Source organism: Electrophorus electricus, chromosome 23 (genome assembly GCF_013358815.1).
Source record: "Electrophorus electricus isolate fEleEle1 chromosome 23, fEleEle1.pri, whole genome shotgun sequence".
Lineage (NCBI taxonomy): Eukaryota > Metazoa > Chordata > Actinopteri > Gymnotiformes > Gymnotidae > Electrophorus > Electrophorus electricus.
In genome coordinates, this window is record NC_049557.1 from 7,887,752 (window position 1) to 7,914,559 (window position 26,808).

Below are 26,808 nucleotides of genomic sequence, written 5' to 3' on the forward strand. Positions count from 1 at the left end.
CTCTCACACTCATATATATATATATATATATATATATATATATAAACACAAAGTTGTCACGGTGGCCGTAAACACACAGATTGGTCATAGGTACTTATGTGTGTGTGTGTGTGTGTGCTAGGTGGTGCCACCGCAGTGTTTCAACAGCACAGAGAAGGAAAGCAGCACTCCGATAGCTGGCCACTGGACTGAGGGACCCGCCCCATGTTTTTTAAATGAGCAGAAATTGCACTTTGGTTCAAGGGGAAAAGCTTTAGGTCCTCAATTTTTCAACAAGTCATCATGTTGCTGCACAGCCACCTTAATCTTCACCTTTCAGCCTTAAAGGGCCAGATGAGTAGCTGTGGAGACCTTTCTGAGTGTGAGCGGGCAGACGGAAACAGCATAGCTTTCCGAAGCAGACCCGACACATATTGTAGATTACAGTAATATTAGCACTCACATGCTTTGAATGTTATGAGTGTTGTACAATGCAACCAAGAAAACATAGATGAAAGCCGTTATACTATAATGAAAGAGCATTATTACTGGAAGACTTGAAATGGATGCTCTCATGTAACATTTATGATTTTGCCCAGATTTAATGAGCTTTTATGTGCAGGAATAATTATGTGCAGTAATCATGTGTTTCTGAGTGGGGGTCAATTTCAGTTGTTTCAGTTCATATTTCAGCTTGGCCAATTCAATCCTGAAATGTAATTTTTATCTGAAATTCATAGATGCGTTAATTATATTTATTGGAATTTTCATAAATGTTCTTGTCTTCTGTTAAGGTTAACTCTAAATGAACTGTGAAATCTTGCATCTGACTCCATCTTTTTTGTAAAGGAAAATTAAATGAATGTCTTTTGTAGTTCGGGCAACTAGCATAAAAAATTTCCTTATGTACCTTGAAACATTATGCGTTAAGTTTTAAGAATGTATTGCTGTGGAAGAGTGTACGCTTCAGCTCACATAAATGTTTTTCAGCCTTTTGCTTGGCCACATGAGGCTATGCAACTCAGCTTTTAGTTTAGACAGGAGTTTGCAAATCCTGTCACATTTTCTGCCCCCCCCCCCCCCCCCACACACACATGAACACACACACACACATGAACACACACGCACACACACACGCACAAACACACACACACGCGCGCGTGTGCACACACACACACGCACACACACACATACAGACCCTGTCACATGGCACATGACTTAATGACTTTGTCTTCACCGGGAGCTGCTGAACAGAGCCCCAAAAGGTAGATAGGCCATCAAGTAGCTGTTGGTTGTAGAATTATAAAAGGCTTTCAGGACAATAAGCCTCTGGCAAGCACTCACCCCCGGGGCTAAATTTAGTGCTATACAGAGAGAGAAAGAGATTGAGGGAGAAAGAGAAAATAGGAAAATGTGTGTGCGAGAGAGAGAGTGAGGGAGGGAAAGAGTGTGAGAGAGAGACACAGGAGAGCACATTATTTTTTGAACCACCCATAGCACATCTTTGATAGTAGAAACTACAAGAGGGCTATGTTCAATCTCATGGGAGACATGATTTACAGAGATGGAGGGACATTGTTTGATTTCAACAGCTATATAAAAAAAATCAGTTTCCATGGAAACTTCATTTCTAGCAGCTTTCTGTAATTGTACTAATTATGCATATACTGTATTGTAAATTAGTTCATTTGAGAGAAAAACTGCTTCTGTACAGCATCTATTAACAGCACTTGTTAGGAAGTACTAGATGTACCCGTCCAAGAAACCAGATAAACATCTCACTTTTAGGAGAATCCATGTTGGACTGAGCATAGCAGTGTTCAGCTTGTCTTAACTTCACAGACCTCAGAGTTGTACAAGACATTAATGCTGACTATTATTACTCAAAATACCCCCCCCCCCAAAAATAAATAAATAAATAAATAAATAAATAAAATGATGAATATACTGTAGAGCACTACAGTTTCCTACACATAAACACATACTCTTCATGTAGTATATGTAGTATATTTGTACCCCTAAGACTCATGGACTGATGAGTAGAAATTAATTCTTGAAACATTGCAGGACAAAGTGTTATGCTTCAGTGTAGTGCACAAGGGAATAAATGTGAGCTACTGGGTTCACCGATCCTTCTCTCTCGTACTGGCACTCGTGATTTCACTCTCTTTCTAACTAACAGTCTCTCTCTTGTGTTCTCTTCCTCTCTTTTTTGCTCTCTCTCTCTCTCTCTCTCTCTCTCTCTCTCTCTCTCTCTCTCTCATGTACTCTCTCTATCTGTTCTTTGTCATTGTGGGGGGAATTAGGCACTTGTCTGAGTCACCCTCACACAGGAACACTTTTCCCGCAGAGAGAAAGCAACACCTCGCACCTGACTGCAGACTGGCAAAGTGAGCTCCTTCCGAACTGCAGCATCTCTCAGAGGCAGCCACAGTCTCCCATGGTGCACTGGGCAATCACACCCGCCACACAGCTCAGTGACCGTCCCCATTATAAAGCCTCTCTCAGCATGACCCGGGATCGATTCCCTCTCTCTTCATATCATCTCCTAGACCTCATTTACAGTTTACTGGGCCATGGAATTTATGCAACAGTTTTTAATGCGATTTAGAATTTCCTTCAGTTATTTGGTGGCCAATCTGATAAATAGGCCTCTCCCCTCTAACACCAATGCACTAGTCTAGGGAGATAAGAACCAGTTCATGTATGCATTACTCTTATTGCTTGCTTCTCTTAATATTTTCTTCCTAAACAATAACACTTTTTTTTCTATGTTCTTGGTCGTTGTTTATATACTCTCTGAAACAGTATTAGCTACATTTTAAATACTACCCAGATACTAGCCAGGTAACCGAACCAGGAACCTTACATAACACTGTGTGATGTGCTGGTGGGCGGGGCTTACGCCACCTAGCAACCAAGCTTCATGCATCCCCCAACTAGCCTGAGGCTGTCCGTGGTGCTGAACGGAAGAAAGCCACCTTCAGCACCCCTGTTGTGGACAGCTCTAACCACTTTGGGACATAGTCAGAAAATGAAACACGACTGGTGGCTCATGATGTGACAACCTGCATTCACTCATGCAGCTGCCTACTGACACCATAAAGGCATTGGCAGATGGGTAAGTGCCAGCTCCGCAGGTTGTGTCGACAGTGTGTTCTTTCTGATTTTCTTTGTTTCCATCTCAGTGGATTAGAAGGATTCCCCTACCAGAGATGGTACCGTTCTTACCAACAGACCCACAGACAAGCTTCCTTGTTCCTCTCCCCTTGTTAAGCATTGACCGCTGTGTGCCAACAGGGACGACTATTCCTGAGAAGCTGTCTAGTTTCCTTTCCCCACTCTTTTCTTGGAACTGTCAGGCCTCTTGGCTGCTTTTAAGTGTGTGAGCAACTAAAATACATCCCCGTCCAGGCTGATTCATATACTTCCAAATCCTTCCTCAAAGTGGAGGATGTGGGTATAGACTATAGAGCAACTTACATAAACTCACATTAAAAAAAAGGAAAAAAAGAAGGAGCTGACCGATTGCCTTTTCGCCTCTTGCCATCTTACCAGAATGGACCAGCTAATATGACATCTGCTAGCAAGCAACACGCAGCAAAAAGAAGTCATCCAGGAGGCGGCCCATGAAGTTGGAACTGATCGCCAGCGGACGCGCTGCGGCGCTCCCGTCTTTGCCGGATGCAAAGGAAGCCGTTGACCGGCATCTCAGTAAACTCGCTGCTGATGACCGCGTTGAAGTGTTCTTATACACGTTGAAGTGAGTCGCAGAGTGTGTTGGCTGGGATGAGGAATGAGGTGAAATTGTGGCCCTTCTCCTCAGTGGGGAAGCACAGCTTGTGTATTTCTCCTTACGCCCAGCAGCAGTCCATAAATATGACAATGTGAAGGAGGAGATGCTGGCTGGCGTTGGTCCTGAGCTGCCCTCTGCAATCGCTGAGCATCACCAGTAGGGCTACAATCCTCCTCAGCTCCCTGCAACAGCAGATGACTCAGCCAGGGTTGCTTCTGTGGTTTCCACCCAAAGAACTGTTCAAAGCCTGCCGAGGTGCATGGAAAACTGCAGTATATATCAGATATATCTTTGACTCATGTGTGGTATACAACATTTCTTGCTATTTTGAACTCGCAGTGTTTCTGGTCATCATTGATATCATCGTCTCTATAAGCATGGCAACTTGTGTTTGCTCATTACATAGTGCTCATCGCATATTCCCACTAATGGTCCTTCATGTCAGGGTTGCAACATTTGCAGTGCGACTGCAAATCCCCTGTAGCAGGTGTTATCTGTGGCTTTAGATCAGGGTCACATTCCCATTATTTTCAGTTGCTTTGTTTGTATTTTTTATGTAAGTTCCTGAGCACCCACCAGGGGCCCTTTACAGTCAAGGAAAAATGGGCCTGATCAGTCAATATCTGGAAGAGCCCAGCAGAAGGACCCTAAACGAAATTTACCACTTAAACTTGAAAAAGTGGACTGAACCTGTCCCTGTCCTTTCAACCTTTAGTAGCCTCCCAGAGGCTGCTGTCAGGCCATGCACCAATGGCAGGCCAGACTGCCTAGATGGTGTGATCATCCATTCTGGGCCTTGGAGTGAGCACCTGGATAATTTACATGAGTTTGGACACACTGCCAACCAAATGAAGTGCTACCCAAAGCTCACAGCAACTCCCTCCCTTGGGTACCTTATCTAGAGGTGCTTTCTATGGCCACAGGGGAAAAGGGTTACTGCTATCCTCAACTGTCAGCATGAAGGGTCATAGGGTTGGTGGACTACTACTGGGGTCATAGGAAGCGAAGACTGACGTGTTGCATCTAAAGCACCACCTCACCTCAGAGCCTGTACATCACACTCCAGTGTTCTCCCGCTCCGTCAATGTCCAAAGTGAAGCCTGCCATCAGGTTTGGGCTCATTCCTGGTAAAGGGGCTTAATGGAGATGGGCATCCCCCACTGTACATTAGCCGCAAACTGACACACTCATTAATAGACCAGGCCACCCTGGCCATTACGTTAGCTGTGGAGGAGGCGGACTTCTAATTAACCAGTAGACAGTTCACCTCATGACTGACCGTGCTCTGCTTCACCGGCTGGCCAAAGCCAAAGGCATTAACTCAGGGGCAACTCATCGGAAGAAAACCACCTTCAATACCCATGTTGTGAACAGCTCTAACCACTTAATTCTGGGACAGATTCAGAAAAGCGCGATTGGTGGCACATCTGCATTCACTTGTCTGGCTACCGACTGACGCCAACGCTGTCCCAAGGCAGATGGGAGAGTGCCAACTCCACCAGTTGCATTGCCAATCAACAGTGTGTATTTCCTGTTTCTTCCATGTCAGCAGATTAGAAGGATTTCCCAACGGACCTGCGTCGACGTTTGCTCGTCCCCCCTCCTCTTGTAGGCTTTGACCACTGTACGTCTTTAAAGAAGACCATTACCGCAGTGACGCGTCCGTGTTCCCCCTTCCCTCCGCACGGCTGTATGGTGGAACATTCCGGAGCGGCCCTCTGGATTCCGCCCCAACTCTTTTCTCGGAATTGACGTTTGGATGCTTGGAAGTGAACAAGTGAATGAAAGAAATCCCCTGGTCTAGGGCCTGTGGAGTTTGAGCTGCTCACACTGAAGATTCTCAAAAATTAAAAAAATGTGCCATTAATGTTTCCAGAACGTTTAACCATTAAAGTTCTGGGAATGTTTTATAAAATGTTTTGTTAACTGAAAAAAAACAAAAACATGAAATTTAAGAAAAGGAAACACACTGAACATGTACATAACATTGAAGAATAATTTTCCCATAACATAAAGGTAACATTTGGTAAATATTTTTGGAACATAACATTGTTAGCTGGGGATATATTTTATTTACTTTTCGTCATCTTCTTCTTCTGCTGGTCACTTCTTGTGTCATGCTTGTATGCATATAGTGATGGAGACCATAGGGTCTCTGCTCTAATTTACCACCCAATAAAAATGGAATAATTTTGCCCTGGAATGCACATGGAACAAAACATGGTCTTTTAGCCATGGAACGCATGACACTACCTTTTCCTGGGCACACTCCCAAAGGCAAGATGTTGCATGTCACTGCTTTGAAAAACACTGATTAAAAGTGGAATATTTAAAATGTTTTGTCCACTTTGATAAGACCATTGAGGAATGTTTTTATTCAGGGTTTTTCTTAGGGGTATATGTGGTGTGTTGAAAGCTGCTAATTACCATATCAGCCTAATTAATTATTATAACTACAGCTCCAGGGTGCATCTGAAGCTTTGCAAGTCTGCTTTGAATCTGGGCTGAGATCCAGCTCACCAAAAAGAAGTTGCATACTTAGACTTCATTTGAACTTCATATTGCTTGTAGACAATTAATTATGGATAGTAGTAAGGGCCTCAGAGTAAATATACCAGATAACCAGAGGTAAAGGTTACTTAGACGGAGGTCACTGATGGATACATGCAAGAGAATATAGTCATGCTTTCACAGAAGACTGCATTGGTATTATACACACGAAATAATGCATGAGGTTACATAAGATACCATCTCATGCTGTAGACACATGTAAACACACATAGGGACACACAGCACAGTATCATGCATGTGCGCTCACACGCGCACACACACACAGGGACACAGCACAGTATCATGCACATGCGCTCACACACACACGCATGCACGCGCACACACACATACACACACGCATGCGCGCACGCACGCACATACACACACACACATGCATATACATATATACACACATATCCATATACAGTGTAATGAATGAGTGAATGACTCACAATTCATGCAATATTATGCATAAGAAAGAAATAATGGCTTTATCAACACAAGCAGGGCAAACAAAGCTTGTGAGAGAAGAGCAGTCTGGACCCATTACTGCGATTAAAAGACTGGATTCTGCATGGGCTTTCTCGGCCAGTGAGAGAGATGTTCTCTTGTTCTCTTACACAGAGCATCATGAGAATGCATATATTTAGAGCAATTCCACTGTCTGATCCCGATGTGGAGATTTTAACTGGTGCTCTGCAAAGCCAGTCGTGACTTATTCAGCTACGTTTGTAAAATTGTGAAAATTGTGCGCATATGTTCTTGCTGTTGTTGCTGGTGTGTGTGTGTGTGTGTGTGTGTGTGTGTGTGTGTGTGTGTGTGTGTGCTATGAATATGAGGATATAAGCAGCAAAAGCCCCTCCAGCTACCCCACAACTGTCTACCTCACCAGCTACCCCACAACTGTCTACCCCTCCAGCTACCCCACAACTGTCTACCCCACCAGCTCCCACAACTGTCTACCCCACCAGCTACCCCACAACTGTCTAACCCACCAGCTCCCCCACAACTGTCTACCCCTCCAGCTACCCCACAACTGTCTACCCCACCAGCTCCCACAACTGTCTACCCCTCCAGCTACCCCACAACTGTCTACCCCTCCAGCTACCCCACAACTGTCTACCCCACCAGCTCCCACAACTGTCTACCCAACCAGCTACCCCACAACTGTCTACCCCACCAGCTACCCCACAACTGTCTACCCCACCAGCTACCCCACAACTGTCTACCCCACCAGCTCCCACAACTGTCTACCCCACCAGCTACCCCACAACTGTCTACCCCACCAGCTACCCCACAACTGTCTAACCCTCCAGCTACCCCACAACTGTCTACCCCACCAGCTCCCACAACTGTCTACCCCACCAGCTACCCCACAACTGTCTACCCCTCCAGCTACCCCACAACTGTCTACCCCACCAGCTCCCACAACTGTCTACCCCTCCAGCTACCCCACAACTGTCTACCCCACCAGCTACCCCACAACTGTCTACCCCTCCAGCTACCCCACAACTGTCTACCCCACCAGCTCCCACAACTGTCTACCCAACCAGCCCCCACAACTGTCTACCCCACCAGCTACCCCACAACTGTCTACCCCTCCAGCTACCCCACAACTGTCTACCCCACCAGCTCCCACAACTGTCTACCCCTCCAGCTACCCCACAACTGTCTACCCCACCAGCTCCCACAACTGTCTACCCCACCAGCTCCCACAACTGTCTACCCCTCCAGCTACCCCACAACTGTCTACCCCACCAGCTCCCACAACTGTCTACCCCTCCAGCTACCCCACAACTGTCTACCCCACCAGCTCCCACAACTGTCTACCCCACCAGCTCCCACAACTGTCTACCCCTCCAGCTACCCCACAACTGTCTACCCCACCAGCTCCCACAACTGTCTACCCCTCCAGCTCTCTGCCCCTGCCCCACTGTGTTCCACTTCATTTGACTAAAACCACTCTAATCCTCAATAGATAATCTGTCAAATGGCTTCCTCTTGCCTCCTTCCCACCACGTTTTCACTTATATACACACCTGGCTTCCTTTCTATCTCTGACCCACATTTTCTGAACTTCTGGGGGCACTAATGTTGATCCAGGGCCAGTTTGACTCTTTTACGCCACGTTGGATACGGTGGCATGGACAGCGTTGCATCAGGTGCAGAATGAACTGGGGTCTCTGAGTTGTTGTGAAGGTTAGGAACAGACTGGGCATGTTTGCTGACACATCAGCTGCCACAGAAACGGCTCTGTTTTTGCTCCTCATGAGAGAAGGCTGTGTCTGAAACCTCATTTGTGGAGTTTTATCTGTGCTAGGGGAGCTTTTCTATGTCATTCATGAAGTGTATTACTCGGCATCCAGCCATATTAATAACCCAGAGCCTGATAGCGTTGGATTAAAATACACCAAAGACAAGTAACATAGCAAATGGGTTGTTGTCAGTGTGATAAACACAAAACTGTCAGTCCAAATGTTTGGTATTTTTAGGAATTACAGGCTTAGCTGGACACAGATTACATCTGGTCTGGGGATGAAAAGGGTAGACTGGTGCTACATAAAGACTTACATAAATGGAGCTTGATAACTCGTATGCAGCAGTTTCAGTCATTGCCAGATAAGCTATATGAACCTTTTTTTAAATAACACCTCAACCTTTAATGGAGAATTATTCAGAATAATTAAGGTCGCGGGCAGGCAGAACCTATGACTGAAAACTGATGACATTGGGAAAAGGTGTTAATACATGTAACAGTTCCAAAACTGACATAATCTAAAAATGACATCATAAACTCAATCTAATTTAATCAATTCTAACATATGTAGAATATATTCCCCAGAAAAATGCTCACAGATTTGGTAACATGGTGATTTGAAATTAAATACGTATAATGTATACTCACCAGGGGGCAGAAGCTATCCGAACAACTGTGTATAGCACCAGATGTGCTACAGTTTATTGTGCATGGTCTGTAAAAGGCACCTATAAGATGGCCCACAGTTTATTGTAATCCATCTATAAAATGAACCTCTAAAATGGGTTACAGTTTACTATATACAGTCTGTAAAATGCACCAATATGATGTACCTGGTAACCAATGATTGTATGTACAAGGTAGGAGTTTCTATGTATGCGTGTGATGATTGTATAATAAGTGTCATTATGGAAAAACATAACTAACATAATGCAATTACCTCTACATGTCCAAGGTGAATTTTGTTATTGATCATTGTGTAACGGTGAGATGTTGACATGTTTGTGTTGTGTCCCATGCCAGATCCCCCAGATCAGCTACGCGTCCACGGCACCAGAACTCAGCGACAACAACCGCTACGACTTCTTCTCACGGGTGGTGCCACCGGACTCCTACCAGGCGCAGGCCATGGTGGACATCGTGAAGGCATTGGGATGGAACTACGTATCCACACTGGCTTCAGAGGGCAACTACGGAGAGAGTGGTGTGGATGCCTTTGTGCAGATCTCTCGAGAGGCAGGTACGTTACTGCCAGGACCCACCGAGGGAGGCTTACATCAGCTCAAGGCCTCAGCCTCTGCTCCCACAACGAGACTTTCCTGCAAGGCTTAGGTCTTAAAGCTGTAATCCCAGTGGTGTGGGTTAGTGGGTTTCTCAGTCTTAGGTCAAGCCTGGTGTTTTTTTTTTACAAACTCTAGCTAATACTTCTGATGTTACACTCCTATTGTGACACTCCTGGTGTAACACTCGTGATGTGACACTCCTGATCTAAAGATCTGAAGATGCTGACTGGCTGAGTCAGGTGTGCTAGAATGCAGTAAAGGATATTAGTTCTGCAGGGTCAGGGTGGTTTGTCATCCACACATCTTGCCAGAAAATCCTGAGAGTTAAACTGACTCATATAGTATTCATTTGGAATCATTATTTAAAAATCTTTCTACTGTTCCTTTCTACTGGATAATGAATTCCTTAAAAAAGTTGTATTTACTAAAATGTCACAATAAGTAATATGCATGTCTTTTATCCAATATTACTAACACTTTGGTAATCATATGTTCCAAATCAGAACTGAAAAGAAATTCTGGATTGAAATTAAGGTCTGCCCTGTGAAATTAAAGCTAAAGATCATATAAATGTCATGTGTGTCTGGACAAAGGCTTAGTGTAACTTTAAAGCACTAGTCAGCATGACCTATGATAATATATGTGAGGCTTGATGTGAGTCTACTTAGAGAAGCTGTGGTAAATAATCAGCATGTGTGTGATTTGTTTAGAATTATGATTCCTTTATAATATTATTCAAAAGATACACTGAATGGTTTCCTGCAGTGATATGTCATTTAGCTATAAATCCCCCTTTGATCTGTAGAGCAGGAGTGTCCAGCTCTAGTGAGGCCTAATAAGCCCTCCTATAACACCTTCACCGCACCTTTAACTACAGAACATCAGCTTAATACCAAGCCCTGAATTCAGGTGATGGTGTGTGCGTTGTGACACTGTCATATGTGCTTTGTGATGTGGTTCTGCAGGATCGGATCAGATATGCCACTCCTTTTCTCTCTGCCCACTCCTGAGACATTGTGTCTTTTTTTGAGTCTCGACTGAACCAAATTAGATGTCCTATTAATAACCCAAGCAGTGCTGTACCTCCCAAAGAGTCTGAATTGGGTTGAAAGAGTGTGTCTGAGACAGATGCATGCATTTCTACCCATCTGCTGGCTATGGGTTCTCTGGGGTCATTAATATAAATTGGAGTGGGTCACCTTCAGGGAGACAAAGTTTGGCATTAGTGTCCATCTTTTGACACCCCCCCCGCCCCACCCAGGAGGCCTGTGCATTGCCCAGTCTATGAAGATCCCCAGGGACCCAAAACCCGGAGAGTTTGACAAGATCGTTAAAAGACTAATGGAGACCCCGAACGCCCGGGGAGTCATCATCTTCGCCAACGAGGACGACATCAAGTAAGTGAAAAGTCAGACATTCTGAAGGATTTAAACAATTCACAAAGCCTGCACAGTGGCAGAGTAATGGCATCCAAGCAAAAAAAAACCAGAACCATTGAGGATTACTAGATTTATTTGTATTTTTCAAACACATGTAAAAATCTCAAATCAAAATAAAATAAAATAACATGTACAACAACAATTTTTTTCACCAAGACACTTTAGGTACCAACAGCTTAGGCCTGATCGGGTGCTAATTGACCCTTGTACAGAAAAAGGCATACAGTGTTTTTACAGTGAATGGAATGTCTACCGATACTCTATTCTGACTTTGTTTTCAAACTAGTTCAGTAGATAATTAGGCTTTATGCAGGGTAATTTCAATAGACTGATGTTACAGGTTAGGAGCTTAGCTCACATGAACTAAAAACTTTATTTAAAAAACAAATTATTGTGCGAATGTCTCCTATATAAAACATGTTTAGATGGCATCTCTAGCACATGGGAGGAATTAACGATCTGTTCATCTGTTTGTTCTATCTGGGATGGCTTGTGTCAACATGATCCAGTAAAGACGTACACTGGCCTTGTCATAAATGTGATGATGTTGGGACAGTACCAGGGGTGTGTGTGGATTATCTGTTCTCACTGACCTATCTTAATATCCTGATGAGCATCATTCAATAGGAGTGCCTTTGATGTTTTCAGTCCTTATCCCACTGTCCCGCTTATCCAACATTCATCACTCAACGGAGCGGCAGTTGATTCACCTGGAAGTAGTTTTATGAATAGGTATTATGCCTCGATTTGGTGATATTGTAGTTTAGTTTAAGGTTGGGCTCAGTATTTCTATGTCTCTTTCCTTGACTCCATTTACAGCTGAGGAAAGCTCCTTGGTATTCCCTTTCGCTCTGATTATGAGCGAAAAATCACACATTTCTGACATTTCCCAGACATCGCAATTTGTGCGATGCCGTTCGACCCAGCCCACAGTGCGTGATGTACCTGCCCATTAAATGTCAGCGTGTCTGCGGCTCCGGGTGTGAAGTCTGCCTACACGTCCTGCCTTCCTGGTGCTATCTCTAGCTCTCCCTCCAGCTCACCCCTGCGGCAGTTCAGCGTGCAGCTCTGATATCTGAGTCAGGATCCGTGGCGCTCTCATTTCCACCACGCCTCATGAGGATACACGGCAGTCTCCCTGGCGGGAGCGTAGCAAGCCCGAGCGGAGCTGCAGAGAACTCACACTCAGCTGCAGCAGAGTGCCAGGCTGTGGCTAAGGGTCAAAGACTTTCAGATGCAGGCTTATGCCTGGTATTTGGTCTGTTGAATTTAATGCAAAATTAGGAACATGAGCTGATTCCTGAAAAAAATCCAGGTTAGCTCCTGGAAAAGAACATCTACATACATTTTATTAGTTATGGTCCTTTAATGTGGCTATTGTTAGAAGGAGTCTGGTACTGCAATACGAGAAAACAGGTCTGCAACTCTCAGAAGTGCCTGACTGAACCTCTAATCCATGCGGCTCAGATCTGATAGACTCTGCATGATGCTGCCACACGCACATGTGTGCTGAAGTTGTGGGCTTATTAAAGCTCTGTCATGCAGCTCTGTGAACACGCACAGCCCAGTGAGATGGTGAGAAATGGTGCTAACTCTGGCACCATAGCTGAATTCAAGCAAGGCGTAATTAGATGCCACTGTAAGAGACTCATTTTCTCCTCTTCGGACGACTCAAATTAGAACGGGCTGTGTTCTGATTTGTTAGCAAGCCGTTCCACGACTGCCCTTGCTGATCGCAGTTCATTCAGTGGCTCGGTCGAATCAATATGGCGCTCATTAGCAAGGTAGGACATGCAAGCCTGCTGGGAATTTTAAGACATGTCCACCCTTGTTCTGTGTGTGATTTGAACAGTTCACAGCATGGGTGACAAAGCACACATAGTACTCTGCTTTGCCACACAAGCTGCTGTTTTAGACTTTTAATTGAAGTCGTTGTGGCGCGTACATTATTTCCCATGATTCTTTGCGCTATTTGTTTGTCCTTTTTTATGTAAAGATGTACATAAGCGTTCTACGTTGTCTGAAAATTCCACACACTCGTTTAAAGTTTTTGAAATCACCCATTTTGCCGTTTTTGATCTCACTGCCAAGCCTGATTGGTCGATCTCTGCGGTGCAGGCAGGTTCTAGAGGCTGCTAGAAAAGCCAACCTCACGGGCCACTTTAAGTTCGTGGGCTCAGACAGCTGGGGGGCCAAGAACTCCCCTATCCTGGACCACGAGGATGTGGCAGAGGGAGCGGTCACCATCCTGCCTAAAAGGGCGTCCATCGATGGTAAGCGCTATCTGAACGTCCCACGCAGGTCTAAGAAGCAAACCATAGTCAGAGATGTTTGGAAATAGGATCTATTTTTGGCAGTCTGGTCAGAGTACTGTTCCCTTACAATTTCACATGTTTGAGCTAGGGCTTTAAGGCATCAGTATTTTATTTGGGAACAATCAGATTTTAGAATTTTCATTGAAAATCCAGTATTCGTTGGAATTCAGTTTTATTGCTATGTATAAACTGGGTATTATGAGATCATTTTACTGGTCATTTATACACCAAATTGTATTATATTTTATAAAGTTTCAGACTTTTATAGTTTTAAAACTTTATATATTTATTAAAAACTTAATAAAAATCTCTCTTTTACCCAAAACCTGATGAATTATAAACGTTTACACTTTTTAGTGGTGTAATCCTGTTTTCCTATTGGTTTGGCTCAGGATTCGATCAGTACTTCATATCTCGCTCTCTGGAGAACAACCGCAGAAATATCTGGTTTGCCGAGTTCTGGGAAGACGATTTCAGGTGCAAACTGACACGTCCAGGCATCAAACTTGATCCTGAGAAGAAAAAATGCACAGGTGAGGCTATCTGATGGATCAGAGGGAGAGGAAGGGAAAGAGATCAGAAGGAGATCAGAAGGTTTGGAAGCCACGCAGGCAGACCTGGCTTTCCAGAGGAGACCAGCTGCTCCAGTTCCCGCTGTTGGCTGGGAGTGAAGGAGAGAAAGAGGCAGTTCCTCACAGAGTAGTCCATATATGGCTCAGTGAGAAACACAATCCATGAGATAATATGCAGCGTCTTCCTTGAGTTTCAGTAAAATCACTGACAGCAGTAAAGTGTCATACTTACTGGGATGGAAGTGAAAAGAATTCTGCCAGCAGAATTTACTTATTAATTAGCTTTGGCAATAATGCGATTTGTAATATTTGTGCTAATGAGGGATTGTTGAACTTAAGACGGCGAGAGAGAGACACAGAGAGAGAGAGACACAGAGAGAGAGAGAGACAGGAAGAGAGAGAGAGAGAGAGATAAAGACATGAACAGAGTGACAGAGAAGTACCAATGAAGTGGAGAATTTGATGCTCATGATAGTAACACGTGACCCTCACTTTCTCTTCCATTTGTGTCTTACCTTTTCCACTGGTGCGCCGCATCCATATTGGTTTTTCTTAGATTTCCTCTGCTCTCCCTCTCTCTCGCCCCTCCCTCTTGCTGTCTCTCTCTCTCAGGCAATGAGAGGATTGGTCGAGACTCTCTATACGAGCAGGAAGGGAAGGTACAGTTTGTGATTGATGCTGTGTATGCCATGGCTCACGCCCTGCACAACATGCACCAGGACCTGTGCCCGGGGGCCGCGGGCATCTGTGAAAAGATGGACTCCGTGGAAGGACGCTCACTGCTCACCTATATCCGCAATGTCAATTTCAATGGTGAGCCCATATTATGATTGCAGGCAGGCAGGCCACACACACACACACACACACACATACACGCGCGCGCAAATTGCTACACATACCCACACAATGCCACTGATACAGATTAATCATCTCCACTTTAGATTAGTTATCGCTCTTCATAGACTTTTTTAAAATCCTAAATATACAACCCACGAGATGCAATACAATTCTTAGATGAGATCACCATCCACCATAACCTCTAACATCCTCCACCTCTATACTGATTCTGATTCTGAGACAATGAACCCAAAGCTTGGGACCGTGATGTTTTCCACGTGAGCTATCAGACAACAGGTTTGAGTCTCGGTCTTTGGCTAACATGGGTTCAGCTGCAGGTCAGCGGGTTGGTGTAGTGCACTGGGTATCATATCTGCCCTGCCTTACTGGAGCACTTCATCTATGTGCACAGCAAATAGAAGGCGAATCTGCTCTTTGTCTCAAGTGCATCTCTCCCTCTGTCTCTCTCTCTCTCTCTCTCTCTAACATTCTCTTGTCTTTTGCTCCTCTCTGGCTCTCCTTGTCGCCCAGCACTTCAGAAATGCTCTTTCTTCAGCCTGACTTGGCAAGAGAAGTTCTTCATGGAAGGTTTCTGTGAAGAGAATTTTCTATTTGTGGCCTGTGTCCTAGTGCAACTGTCATTGCAAAAAACAAAGACACCCTCTCTTGCTCTCACCCTCTGTGTGGTGAGTGACAGCCCAGAGGAGAACACCTGAACCAGCAATCCGTTATTTCGAAAGGGGAAATTATTCCATCAAGGAATTTCAATGAAACCCTCTATACAGAGAGGGAATATATGTTTTCTTTCTGTCTTTTTCTTGTGCTTGAAACCACATATCAATATGAATAGGGTCTTGTAAAATTAGTGCAGAGTAATTGATGTTGCTTGGGGTCATATAGCTGGAGCAATACACCACTCGCAGGCACGCTGGCCCCAAGAGGCCGGCCCTCGCCATCGCGCCTGCCTCCCCCACTGCCTCTTCCCTGTTCACTTTGAAGATGCGATCAGGGCCTGAAATAGGGCCCTATATTTGTAATATTTATAAGGTTTAAAGTATGCATGAATGGATGATCAGTCCAAGCTTACTTACAGTACCTGGTGGCAGGGCAGAAGTTAACAGAACAGGGAAAGAGAAGGTAGAGAACTCTGGGGTTCTTCACACACACTCGCTGCCTGACTGAGCCTGCTGTGCTGGGGGACATCTACCCCTATGTCTCCATACTCTCAGTTAGAGGCAGAGTAATGGGAAAGTCGTACTTTTGGGTTGGGTTACTAAAGGCCGAATAGGGACCTGGATGGCACTGCTCAGTAGCCTTGGATCCAGAACTAATGCTGAGTAAGCTTCAAATTCCAGGTGATTCAACATCACCTGGACACACAGAACACTACTGCAGATTCAGCCCTTCTTCTCAGCGGTACGGTTGGGCGGAAAAAATAATTTTGTGCAATTTTCTCTTTAGCCCAAATGCAGTTGATCAGGCTAGAGTCCAAGTTTCACTTCTTTAGTGTTGAAATGCAGCTATGAGGCCAACGTAATTAATCAGTATCAGTAGTAACAGACACATTACAGCCACCAAACAACATCTTGCAAATTGCATGTTGAAATAAAAATGCACTTCCCTCTCACAAAATCAGTTAAGTACAGACTTCCAAATAGATTTGTACTTCTTTATTAATTCAGTGTTTTATTCTTATTTTATATTAGTTTTATTTATTATTTACATTAACTGCGACTCATGTATTTTGTTTTTGGTCGTTGCAGGTAGCGCTGGAACAGGCGTTCTTTTCAACGAGAATGGAGATGCTCCAGGTCGCTATGACATCTTCCAGTATCAAATGACCAACACAAGCAACCCAGGATACAAAGTCATTGGCCAGTGGACAAATAACCTTCGAATTAATGTGCGTTTTTATGACACTTAAACGTACTCTACTTTATCTGCAAGGCATTTTACCTTGAACTTAAAATGACTATGATCATGTGTGGTACTGAAATAACAGTTTTGATGTTGCACCAGAGACCATACAGGGACAGAATTAACATAGACGATACTGGGACGGTATTAACAGTAGTAGTAGAGATCATACTGGGACAATATTACCAGTAGTAATAGACACCATGCTGGTACAGAAACCATCCTAGGACAGTATTACTCATAGTAACAGAGACCAATCTGGGACAACAGTAACATTAACAGACACTGTGCTTGGACTGTAGTAACAATGGTGTAGTGTTCCCTCTGTATCTGTGGTTTCGTTACCTGTGGTTTCAATTAACCATGGTTGACTGCTGTCTGAAAATATGAAATAGAAACAGAAACAGAAATACAGTAAATAACTCATAAGTTAAATTTCGTGCTGTTCTCTGTAGCGTGATGAAGTCTTGTACTGTTCATCATCCCTTTGTCCAGCGTATCCACCCCCCATATTCTACAGTACAGTACAATAAACAGAGAGAGAGAGAGAGAGAATGTTTACATAACCTTTATTACAGTATATTGTTAGAATTGTCCTAGTTTGAATTAGTTATTGTTGTTAATATCTTATTGTGTCTAATTTAAACTTTATCATATGTATTAATAAAACTTTATTATATGTATAAATGTATTGTAAATACAGCGTATTGTATATATAACCATCTGTAGTTTCATGCATCTACGGGGGGTCTTGGAATCTACCTCCCTGCAAATACGGGAGGTTGGGGGCTGCTGTAATAGACATCATGCTGAGACAGTAGACACAATAATTATAGACAATAATAGCTCAGTGGTTAGAGCTGCTATCAGCTGAAGAGCTGTGGTTCAGTAGCATGGAAAATGGGCATGCCACCGGAGGTACTCTTCCACCCTGTGCTAGGACCCTACCAACCCTGTGCTAGGGCCCTACCACCCTGTGCTAGGACCCTACCAACCCTGTGCTAGGACTCTACCACCCTGTGCTAGGGCTCTACCACCCTGTGCCAGGGCACTACCACCCTGTGCTAGGACTCTACCACCCTTTGCCAGGGCACTACCACACTGTGCTAGGACTCTACTACCCACTGCTAGGGCACTACCACACTGTACTAGGACTCTACCACCCTGTGTCTAGGCAATACCACACTGTACTAGGACTCTACCACCCTGTGTCTAGGCAATACCACACTGTACTAGGACTCTACCACCCTGTGTCTAGGCAATACCACACTGTACTAGGACTCTACCACCCTGTGTCTAGGCAATACCACACTGTACTTGGACTCTACCACCCTGTGTTTAGGCAATACCACGCTGTACTAGGACTCTACCACCCTGTACTAGGGGACTGCCACACTGTACTAGGACTCTACTACCCTGTGCTAGGACTCTACCACGCTGTGCTAGACTGATGCACTTGATTCAGTATAGTAGCAGATGTGCAACCCCTGCTGTTTCATTCTTATCTCCCTTTGGAATGCATCTAAATGTGAATATGTTCTAAGTGCATGTTTCCTCACAATAGTAGCAATTCTGTTGGTCATAGCGTGACTTCCCACTGGTCATAGCCTGATTTCCGGTTGGTCATAGTGTGTCTTCCTGTTGGTCACAGCATGCACCCTGCCATACTTTTGTGCGCACCAGGTGGAGGAGATGCAGTGGTCTGAAGGCCACCGTCAGATCCCACCCTCCGTGTGCAGTTTCCCGTGCCAGCCAGGCGAGAGGAAGAAGATGGTGAAGGGCGTGCCCTGCTGTTGGCACTGCGAACTGTGCGACGGCTATCATTACCAGGCGGATGAGTTCACCTGCGAGACGTGCCCATTCGACATGCAGCCCGCGCCCAACCGCACAGGCTGCAGGCCCACGCCCATCATCAAGCTGGAGTGGCACTCACCCTGGGCCGTCGTGCCTGTCTTCTTAGCCATCCTGGGCATCATCGTTACGCTCTCCATCATCATCACCTTCATCCGCTTCAACGACACCCCCATCGTGCGCGCTGCCGGGCGCGAGCTCAGCTACGTGCTGCTCACGGGCATCTTCCTCATCTACCTCATCACATTCCTGATGATCGCCGAACCCGGCGCCGTCGTGTGTGCCTTCCGCAGGTTGCTGCTGGGCCTTGGAATGTGCATCACCTACTCGGCCATGCTCACCAAGACCAACCGCATCTACCGCATCTTCGAGCAGGGCAAGAAGTCGGTGACGCCCCCCAAGTTCATCAGCCCCACCTCGCAACTTGTCATCACCTTCATCCTCATCTCTTTTCAGGTGAGAGAACTGAAAATTCCTTTCGGCTTCGGCTGGGAAAGGAAAAGCACAAAAAAACCAAACGAACGAGAAAAAAAAACGAAAGACACGGCATAAAGACCCCTGACACATTTTACAAGTGCTGTTTTTGAATGGATGGTCTAATAGATTGGTGACTTGCACGATTCTATGGGGTTTGGCACATGGTAGATGCTGCTAAGCTGTCTGCACATTTCATCAACCTGAGTGCTTGGCTTCGCTCAGCTGGCGCTGTGAGCACTGCGAGCTCTCCGACACGCAGCAGCGAATTGTGTGTCAACATCTGCCACAGATGTGTGACTAACATGCCAGTGACAGAGAACAAAGCCCTTCTTCCACCGCCCACAGAAATTTCCAGGTGCTAAGTATATTCTTGTTATTGCTGATGCGAACTTTTTTGCGGGTAACGTTATTATAGCTATTGTGGTTTGAGCCTATCACAAGCCAGTTGAATTGGGGTGCCGGGAACGGGGGATTATCAGCTTCGCCGGAGGTGGATTGATCGACAGCAGGATGATTTCCTGCCCCGCCTCCTGCACATGGTGGTGGAGGTGTCAGCGGGTCCTAATGGCTGCTCCGCAGTTCTGCCGGGTATTGTGACAGCACCATCTGTCTCCACGGCAACATGCTGCTGTACCGTGTCCCCTCCCTGTGTTGGAACTTTCCTTCAGGCGTCTGTAGCTCCAGTCAGCGAGGTCTCACGAACAGGTGCAGCACTGCTTTGGTGGGCACGTTCCTGTGAGGACCAGGTGAGAAGGACAGTCTCCTCTTCCTGCCCTTGCACTGTGCAGGTGCTGCCTGGGGTGTGAGGTCATCAGCCATAGTTACAGGATAATGTTGCGCTGCACTGTGGGGCAACACATGAACACATGGTATAGTGCACTGTCATTTAGTTTCTTGCTCGGGTCATTAAAGGAGAACTAAAATGAAAATCCTACTGTGAATATATGAGCAAAGTTGTATTATTAAGAGAAAACTACATACACAGAACTAAATACACAAAACTAAACAGACTAAACCATGTGAATCAAACAGTGTTTCTCTGATTGAATGGAACTGTGTCACGATCTGCAGACTCATTCTCTGAGTGCTGATACCCCTGCATCTGTCCACATTTAATGACATGGAGCCAGACTGTGGCCACGTCTGTGCATCAGAAACTTTATGACAATTAAACTCTCACAGTATTAAGATAATCTCACAGTAGCAGAGTCTGTTTTGATCGCCAACAAACAAAGTTTTCCCTGGTATGGCGATAGAAAAGATATAGGCAGTATTTAGAAAGTGACAGTCAACATAATGGATAGACAATAGGTGACAAGGAAAAGACAATAATCAGAGTAAAACCAAGATAAACATGACCAGCACAGGTGCTCAAATCATGAACAATTAGAGAGAAAGAGAGAGAGAGCGTTTAAAGTTAAACTCTCTCTGCCATCTTCCTGTGCTCTGTTATTTTATACCACTGTTGGAAAAGTTCCCCCCGAGATCTGCCCCCTCCTTTGCTCTGCAGGTGTTGGGGGTGTTCATCTGGTTCGGAGTGGTGCCGCCCCACACCATCGTGGACTACGAGGAGCTGCGGCCACCCAACCCGGAGCTGGCGCGTGGCATCCTGAAGTGCGACATGTCCGACCTGTCGCTCATCTGCTGCCTGAGCTACAGCATCCTCCTCATGGTAACCTGCACCGTGTACGCCGTCAAGAGCCGCGGTGTGCCCGAGACGTTCAACGAGGCCAAGCCCATTGGCTTCACCATGTACACCACGTGCATCGTGTGGCTGGCTTTTGTGCCCATCTTCTTCGGCACTGCGCAGTCCACGGAGAAGGTGAGCTAGCCGGGGACCCCTGGTGCCACCTCAGATCCCGGTGTAGGGCTACGTTGTTAGCGTGTGCACCAGTGAAGCTGGTATGTTCTAAAGCTCCTGCGCTCGGTGCTGCATTCAGGTCTCTTGGGTGGCGGGTTTGTCGTGATGCGCCAGGTGGTGGGTTTGAGTCATGCTGCTCAGAGTGAAATCTCATTAAGCTTTTCATCTCCTTCATTATTAATAATGTGCAAATTAAAAAAAAAAGCATAACATGTAGATATGTAAGCTCTCTGTTAAGCCTCGAGGAAGCACAGTTTGGCTACGCTATTCACGTACTTGCCATGTTAAGTGTAAAGCTTTATGTTGCTGCATTCATGTGTCGTTCTCCTCTCTGCTTCTAGAATGCAAATCAATGCAATCATATTGTGTGGATACCAGCACAGAAGGGAATCATTGCATTCCAGTAACAGCCACCCACTGCCCCGAAGCAACTCTCCTATAGCTCAGTTCGGACTCATCAAAAGGCTGGTTTAGAGGCTAGTTTATTCCTTAAGTGAAAGCATTATGTGAAATGCCATTTGAATATGAATGCGCCAAAGTAAGCAGCAACCTGCCAGACCTGTGATAACGAGGCAAAGTTGTACCTCACACAGTTCCTCTTCTGACGAGACCTTTTATACGGCAACGAGCAAACACAGAGAGGGATGAGACACCCCCTCCCCGTCTTTATCTCCTGACGACACGCCATGACACCAAGACAAAGGCTCTGCTTCACAGCTGCCAGGGCTTTAATTGTGGAGAGACACAGATAAGAGGAATGACGTGGAGCTGAGGAAACAACGTCTTTGCCCGACTTAATAATGCTAAGAGCAGACACCACCACCTCAGAGGTGGTGCAGGGGTTAGCCGTGAGTCCCCTCCGTCTGGTGGACCCAAACGCCACCCCTCCCCACCACCTCCATTCAGCGAGGCCTGAAGGTCTTTTTGACGGCAGTGATTCCTGGTGGGAGCAGTCTGTGGGATTGTGTTTATCACACAGCCTGATGTCAGCATACATACAGTGTTTCAATGCCAATTCCGGGCCCTTCAAGGAACAGCTCACTTTTACCAGAAGATATCAATAATTGAGAGGTATTTTAAAATAGGTCAGTCGCTGAGACTCAGCACAACATCAGCGGCTGGGCTCCGTTTAAGAGCCTGTTGGGAAACAGAGACGTTTTCCCATACTAGGATGGAGGAATGGCAAGGAAGCTGGAAATTGATTCCAGCTGCCCACAGGTGTCAAATACCACTTAAGCTCGAACTAGACAGAATTGCATTAGTTCTTGTCAGTGCGAAATAACCACATGCTGAATTTGTTGCCACAATTTATATTTATTTATGCTCATTTATATTTTTTTACATTCATTTCTAAAACATATTTGAAAACCATTATCTTAATGAAAGATGCAGGCATAGTTTTTTAAAGCAGCATCACTAAGCTTTTCTCAACCATTTTTAACATTTACATTTTTTCCCGTCTGTATTATTAAGACGATGTTTGCAAAACTATATGTTTGCACAAATACATCCCAGAAAACCAGAAAACCTAGGTGCTATATGAAGGAGTCGGTTATGGTGTGTCAGTCCTCTTTCTTTGAAAAAGACTAAACTCTGGCCTGATTAGCTTATGCCAGTAAGGAATGTGTCTCGGGCTCAGCGATGAGAGACCCCCCGCACAGAATGTTTCTCTTGTTCTAACATGACTGAATCAGCTCATGATGTGCTTGATAATTGGCTAATGAGTTGAGTTGTGGGTGTTAAAAATGAAAACAGCATGGACTCCCTGTGAATAGACACCCAAGAGTTACAAAGACATTCAGAAAATTATAGAAATACAAGCATTATATAAAACAGAATCAGAAACAGTCACAAAATATATATATATATATATATATATATATATATATATATATATATATATATATATATATATATAAATTAATTCAAAACACTATACTGAAAAATTTAATAGTTGACAAACAAAAAGTTAACAAAAGCACAGCCTGTTCTTGGTTGAGATCTTTGACAAAGTCATATTACATTCATATTACTGAAATTCAATTTGGATAGATGCAGCCTTCAGTGTGACATTGATCAGACTGGACAGCTCGGTGAGCCAGGCCCCTGCCGCATTAGCTGAAGCCTGTGTTGGTTGCTGTGTGGCTGGCAGATGTTCATCCAGACGACCACGCTGACCGTGTCGATGAGCCTGAGTGCCTCCGTGTCTCTTGGCATGCTCTACATCCCCAAAGTGTACATCATCATCTTCCACCCGGAGCAGAACGTGCAGAAACGCAAGCGCAGCTTCAAATCCGTGGTGCAGGCCGCCACCATGTCTACGCACATCTCCCAGAACTCGGGCGGCGGGAAACAGAACGGCGAGACCAAGATTGAGCCCGACCGGTTGCAGTAGCAGGTAACCCCGGCCCTCGCGTTCTCTGCTCCTTGGGATGACTCGGACGAGGTTTGGCTCTAACCACAGAGTGCTGGTCGTGGCCCTCTTCTGGGGCAGTGCAGGAAGACGAAGCTCTGTGGACTGTGTACAGATTTAGTTGATCTATCTTTAGGGCTAATTAGCTGGACTTAAAGGTGGTTGCGCTGTGTCATCTCTCTGGAGATGATGTCATGCAGAGACTAGAATTAAAGGAACTGCAAGAAAACAAAGCACCCCTAGCTGGAACAAAGGTGCAGTCAGAGTCAGGCTATTTACAGTTTACTCTAATGAACTGGGACATAAACACCACGTTCAGTTATAGTCACTCCAAAATGACAAAGTCATTAAAAAAGATTTTAGCTGTAAAAATAGACCTTTAATAAAAACTTGTATTGGCGAAAGCAAAACTCCTCCTGCAGTATGCGCCCGTGTCCTTAGACATTCATTACAAGAACAGTGCCCCGTGAACTACTCAGTCTTTTCTCTGTGATGTACTTTTTTGCAGCTAGGGGAACAGGGGAGATGCGGCCAACGCTCAATGAACAATATTCCACATTCTGTTGGAATTTTTCTCTTGGCACTGAAAAAGGGGTTGTTAGAGGATTTAATGCTATAAATCCTGTAAGTAAGAAGCCAAGAATCTTTTAGTAAGTACCCTCAGGTCTGTATATCCATAAGTAGCATATCACTTTTCTCTGTCTCTCTGTCTGTTTCTCTCGCTCTTTCTTTCCTGCAATCGCTGCAACGCTCTTTTAAGTTGATATTCCACTTGCCCTCTCTCACTGCAGTGCGCGCTGGCTCTCTCTGAGTTGTAGGAACCTGTAGGGGTGGGGCCTAAGCTTGCATGAAAATCCTCAAAATAGTGACAGTTGATATGTATATTCCCGTGTTGTATGACTACATTAATGTGCCAAAGGGAATAAACCTGGAAGTAGAGTTAGGAAAACAAAGTAAGCAACTAAATCACTTTAAGTAGGGTACATTACATTTTAACACCCATGGGACATTCAAAATATAGAATTATCTCACACTTAACTGAACTTTGTTTTGTAATGGGACCTTGGGATTGTTAAAGGTGCTATATAAATGTCATTTGTTCTCACACTGTAGAACACTTCAGGCCGATGCCAGTCTGGTTCCTATTTCAGCAGAATGCTTACTGCAACACATGTACTCATTTATCAAGAAAAGGGTCATTATCAAATAATGCAACTTTCTGCCTAAACAAAGTTTAACAGCCTTTTTCAGCCCTTTGCTTCACAGATGAATGCAGACAACCTGTCCATCTGTTACACACATGAAATCAGAGTTCCAGGTTTTTGTACAAATGACAAAATTCCTAACACTGAAATATGCAGAAAGAAAAATCCCACTGTCCTGAAAGCCTCCTCAGTATTGCTCCAGGCCATTAGTGGTTTATTTTGCTATGTCCTCTTCATTTTGACCTCTGGTTTAAACTGGGAAGTGTTACTTTAGGCTCATGTGAAAATCCTCATTATCATCCATCTTAGATTAGCCAGTGAGATACAATTAGCTCTTTAGTTTCATTTTAACTGCAATCTGTGCATTGTTAGCATTCTCTGCAGGCAATTTAACACTTTACAGCGAAAAAATAGAAAAATCTGACAGTTACCAGTGTCCAAAGCCAGTGCCACATAACATGAAAATCTGCGTTCTGTTGAATATGGTCACAGTGAGTTCACGTTTTGGTCATAATGTATGTTATAATGGCACAGTGAGATGAAACAAGTAACACTCTTTTCTTATAAAATGATATATTATTTAAATTCTGCATTCAAAAAAAAAATGTCTCATTTGGGCACCATCAAAGTAGCTGCATTGACAGGCCATGTGTCCTTTTATGTGTGTAACAGCAGGTGCGCAGGAGCAATGCATTTGGCAGCGGTGGACTGAAGACCTGAGGCCAAGGGAAACATTACAGCTGCAGCAGTTAGCTGATGTCCATATCAGGACAGCTAAGGGGGAGGGGGGGGGGGGCTGGGTGATTGAGGGCCCCAACCAGCAAAAGCCGCAAAGCATTGATGAAGAAGGAACCTTTTCTATACAAAGCCTGATCCTGAACTGCGTTATGAAAAGTCTGGATGTTTTTAAGAGGGACCTTTTGTTGGGGAGAACTTTTTTTTTGGACACTTTATGCTTACTTTTGCTACTGGTTAAAAAAAACAAATGAGGAAAATGTCAGTAGTGTGCTTGCAGTCAAGTGGCATGCAGAGTTAATGTTTCCTGCACCTGTGAGCAGCAGGACACCCCTAGAAACCATTATGATGTTTGTGAACTCACATAATCTGAGATTACAGGTGGTGACTGGCACTGAAGTGAAATTGTCACTAGTCTGTTGTTAAAAATCCTGTATCATCTTACCTTATCAAGATTTGTCCAAAGCAACTTTAAGATATGAGTTTATTTTGGATTTGGGTCTCTGGCACATTTACTTATTAACTTGAGTTAGTTCTGGGTAATTTCTCTAACATAATTGTTTATAACTGAAAGTAATGATATAGGTATATTATGAAATTCATTTTAAATCTTAATTTTTGAGTATTCATTTATATATGGTGCTCTTTGAAAAACCCACTCCTCATATGACAGCATGAGACCTATCCACTGCAGCACATTCAGGAAATCTTGAATGAACTAATTCATAATTAAAGCCATTAAGTTTATTTTATTCCTTTTTTACCAAATACATAGAATAGCTAAAATATTTATTATTATTACTTAGCTCCATGAATGTATCTCTTATAGTGCAGTATTATAGAAGCTGGTGTCAATGGTAAAAGACTGTATAGTCATTGTATTTTCACTGTAAATATAGGAAACATGAAGAAAATTGAGTGGGTCAGTATGGTACTATGTACTTACTCTGTGTGTTATGAAACAAATGTTTACTTTCAGTACAGAAAAGTGCTTGCATGGGATTTAATATCTTGCTGTTTTATATGTTCAACAAAGAACAAGGAAAAAACTTAGTTTGCTGACCATGTTTCAATATGACATAAAGTTCCTGATATCATTTATAAATGTATAATGCTTATTTTTCTCCCATTGTCATTTTGAGCTTTGGACAAATAATTGGATAGTTCTCCTTGCCCAGCTTGCAAAGTAACATGGTGACATAACATGGCATTACATTACACTGTGTTACATAACATTACATTGCATTGTATTACATTAACTGGAATCACAGTACCACATTCCTTATTTCTCTTGTTCCAGTGTTAACTTAATTGAAGTTGG

The 26,808-nt window shown here is 44.3% G+C and overlaps 1 protein-coding gene across 1 annotated transcript in view; it reads left to right on the forward strand.

The window, feature by feature from the left end:
- The window catches only part of grm6a (glutamate receptor, metabotropic 6a), a 35,376-nt gene extending 9,871 nt beyond the window's left edge, over positions 1–25,505 (forward strand). Inside the window, exons 3-12 of the mRNA XM_027023571.2 lie at positions 9,606–9,822; positions 11,127–11,262; positions 13,423–13,577; positions 14,012–14,152; positions 14,804–15,004; positions 16,792–16,931; positions 18,629–19,252; positions 20,784–21,095; positions 23,287–23,532; positions 25,425–25,505. Of these exons, the coding sequence (XP_026879372.2) occupies positions 9,606–9,822; positions 11,127–11,262; positions 13,423–13,577; positions 14,012–14,152; positions 14,804–15,004; positions 16,792–16,931; positions 18,629–19,252; positions 20,784–21,095; positions 23,287–23,529 (2,169 nt within the window). The 3' untranslated portion in view covers positions 23,530–23,532; positions 25,425–25,505. The remainder of the gene's footprint in view (positions 1–9,605; positions 9,823–11,126; positions 11,263–13,422; positions 13,578–14,011; positions 14,153–14,803; positions 15,005–16,791; positions 16,932–18,628; positions 19,253–20,783; positions 21,096–23,286; positions 23,533–25,424) is intronic.
- Positions 25,506–26,808: the final 1,303 nt, after the last annotated feature.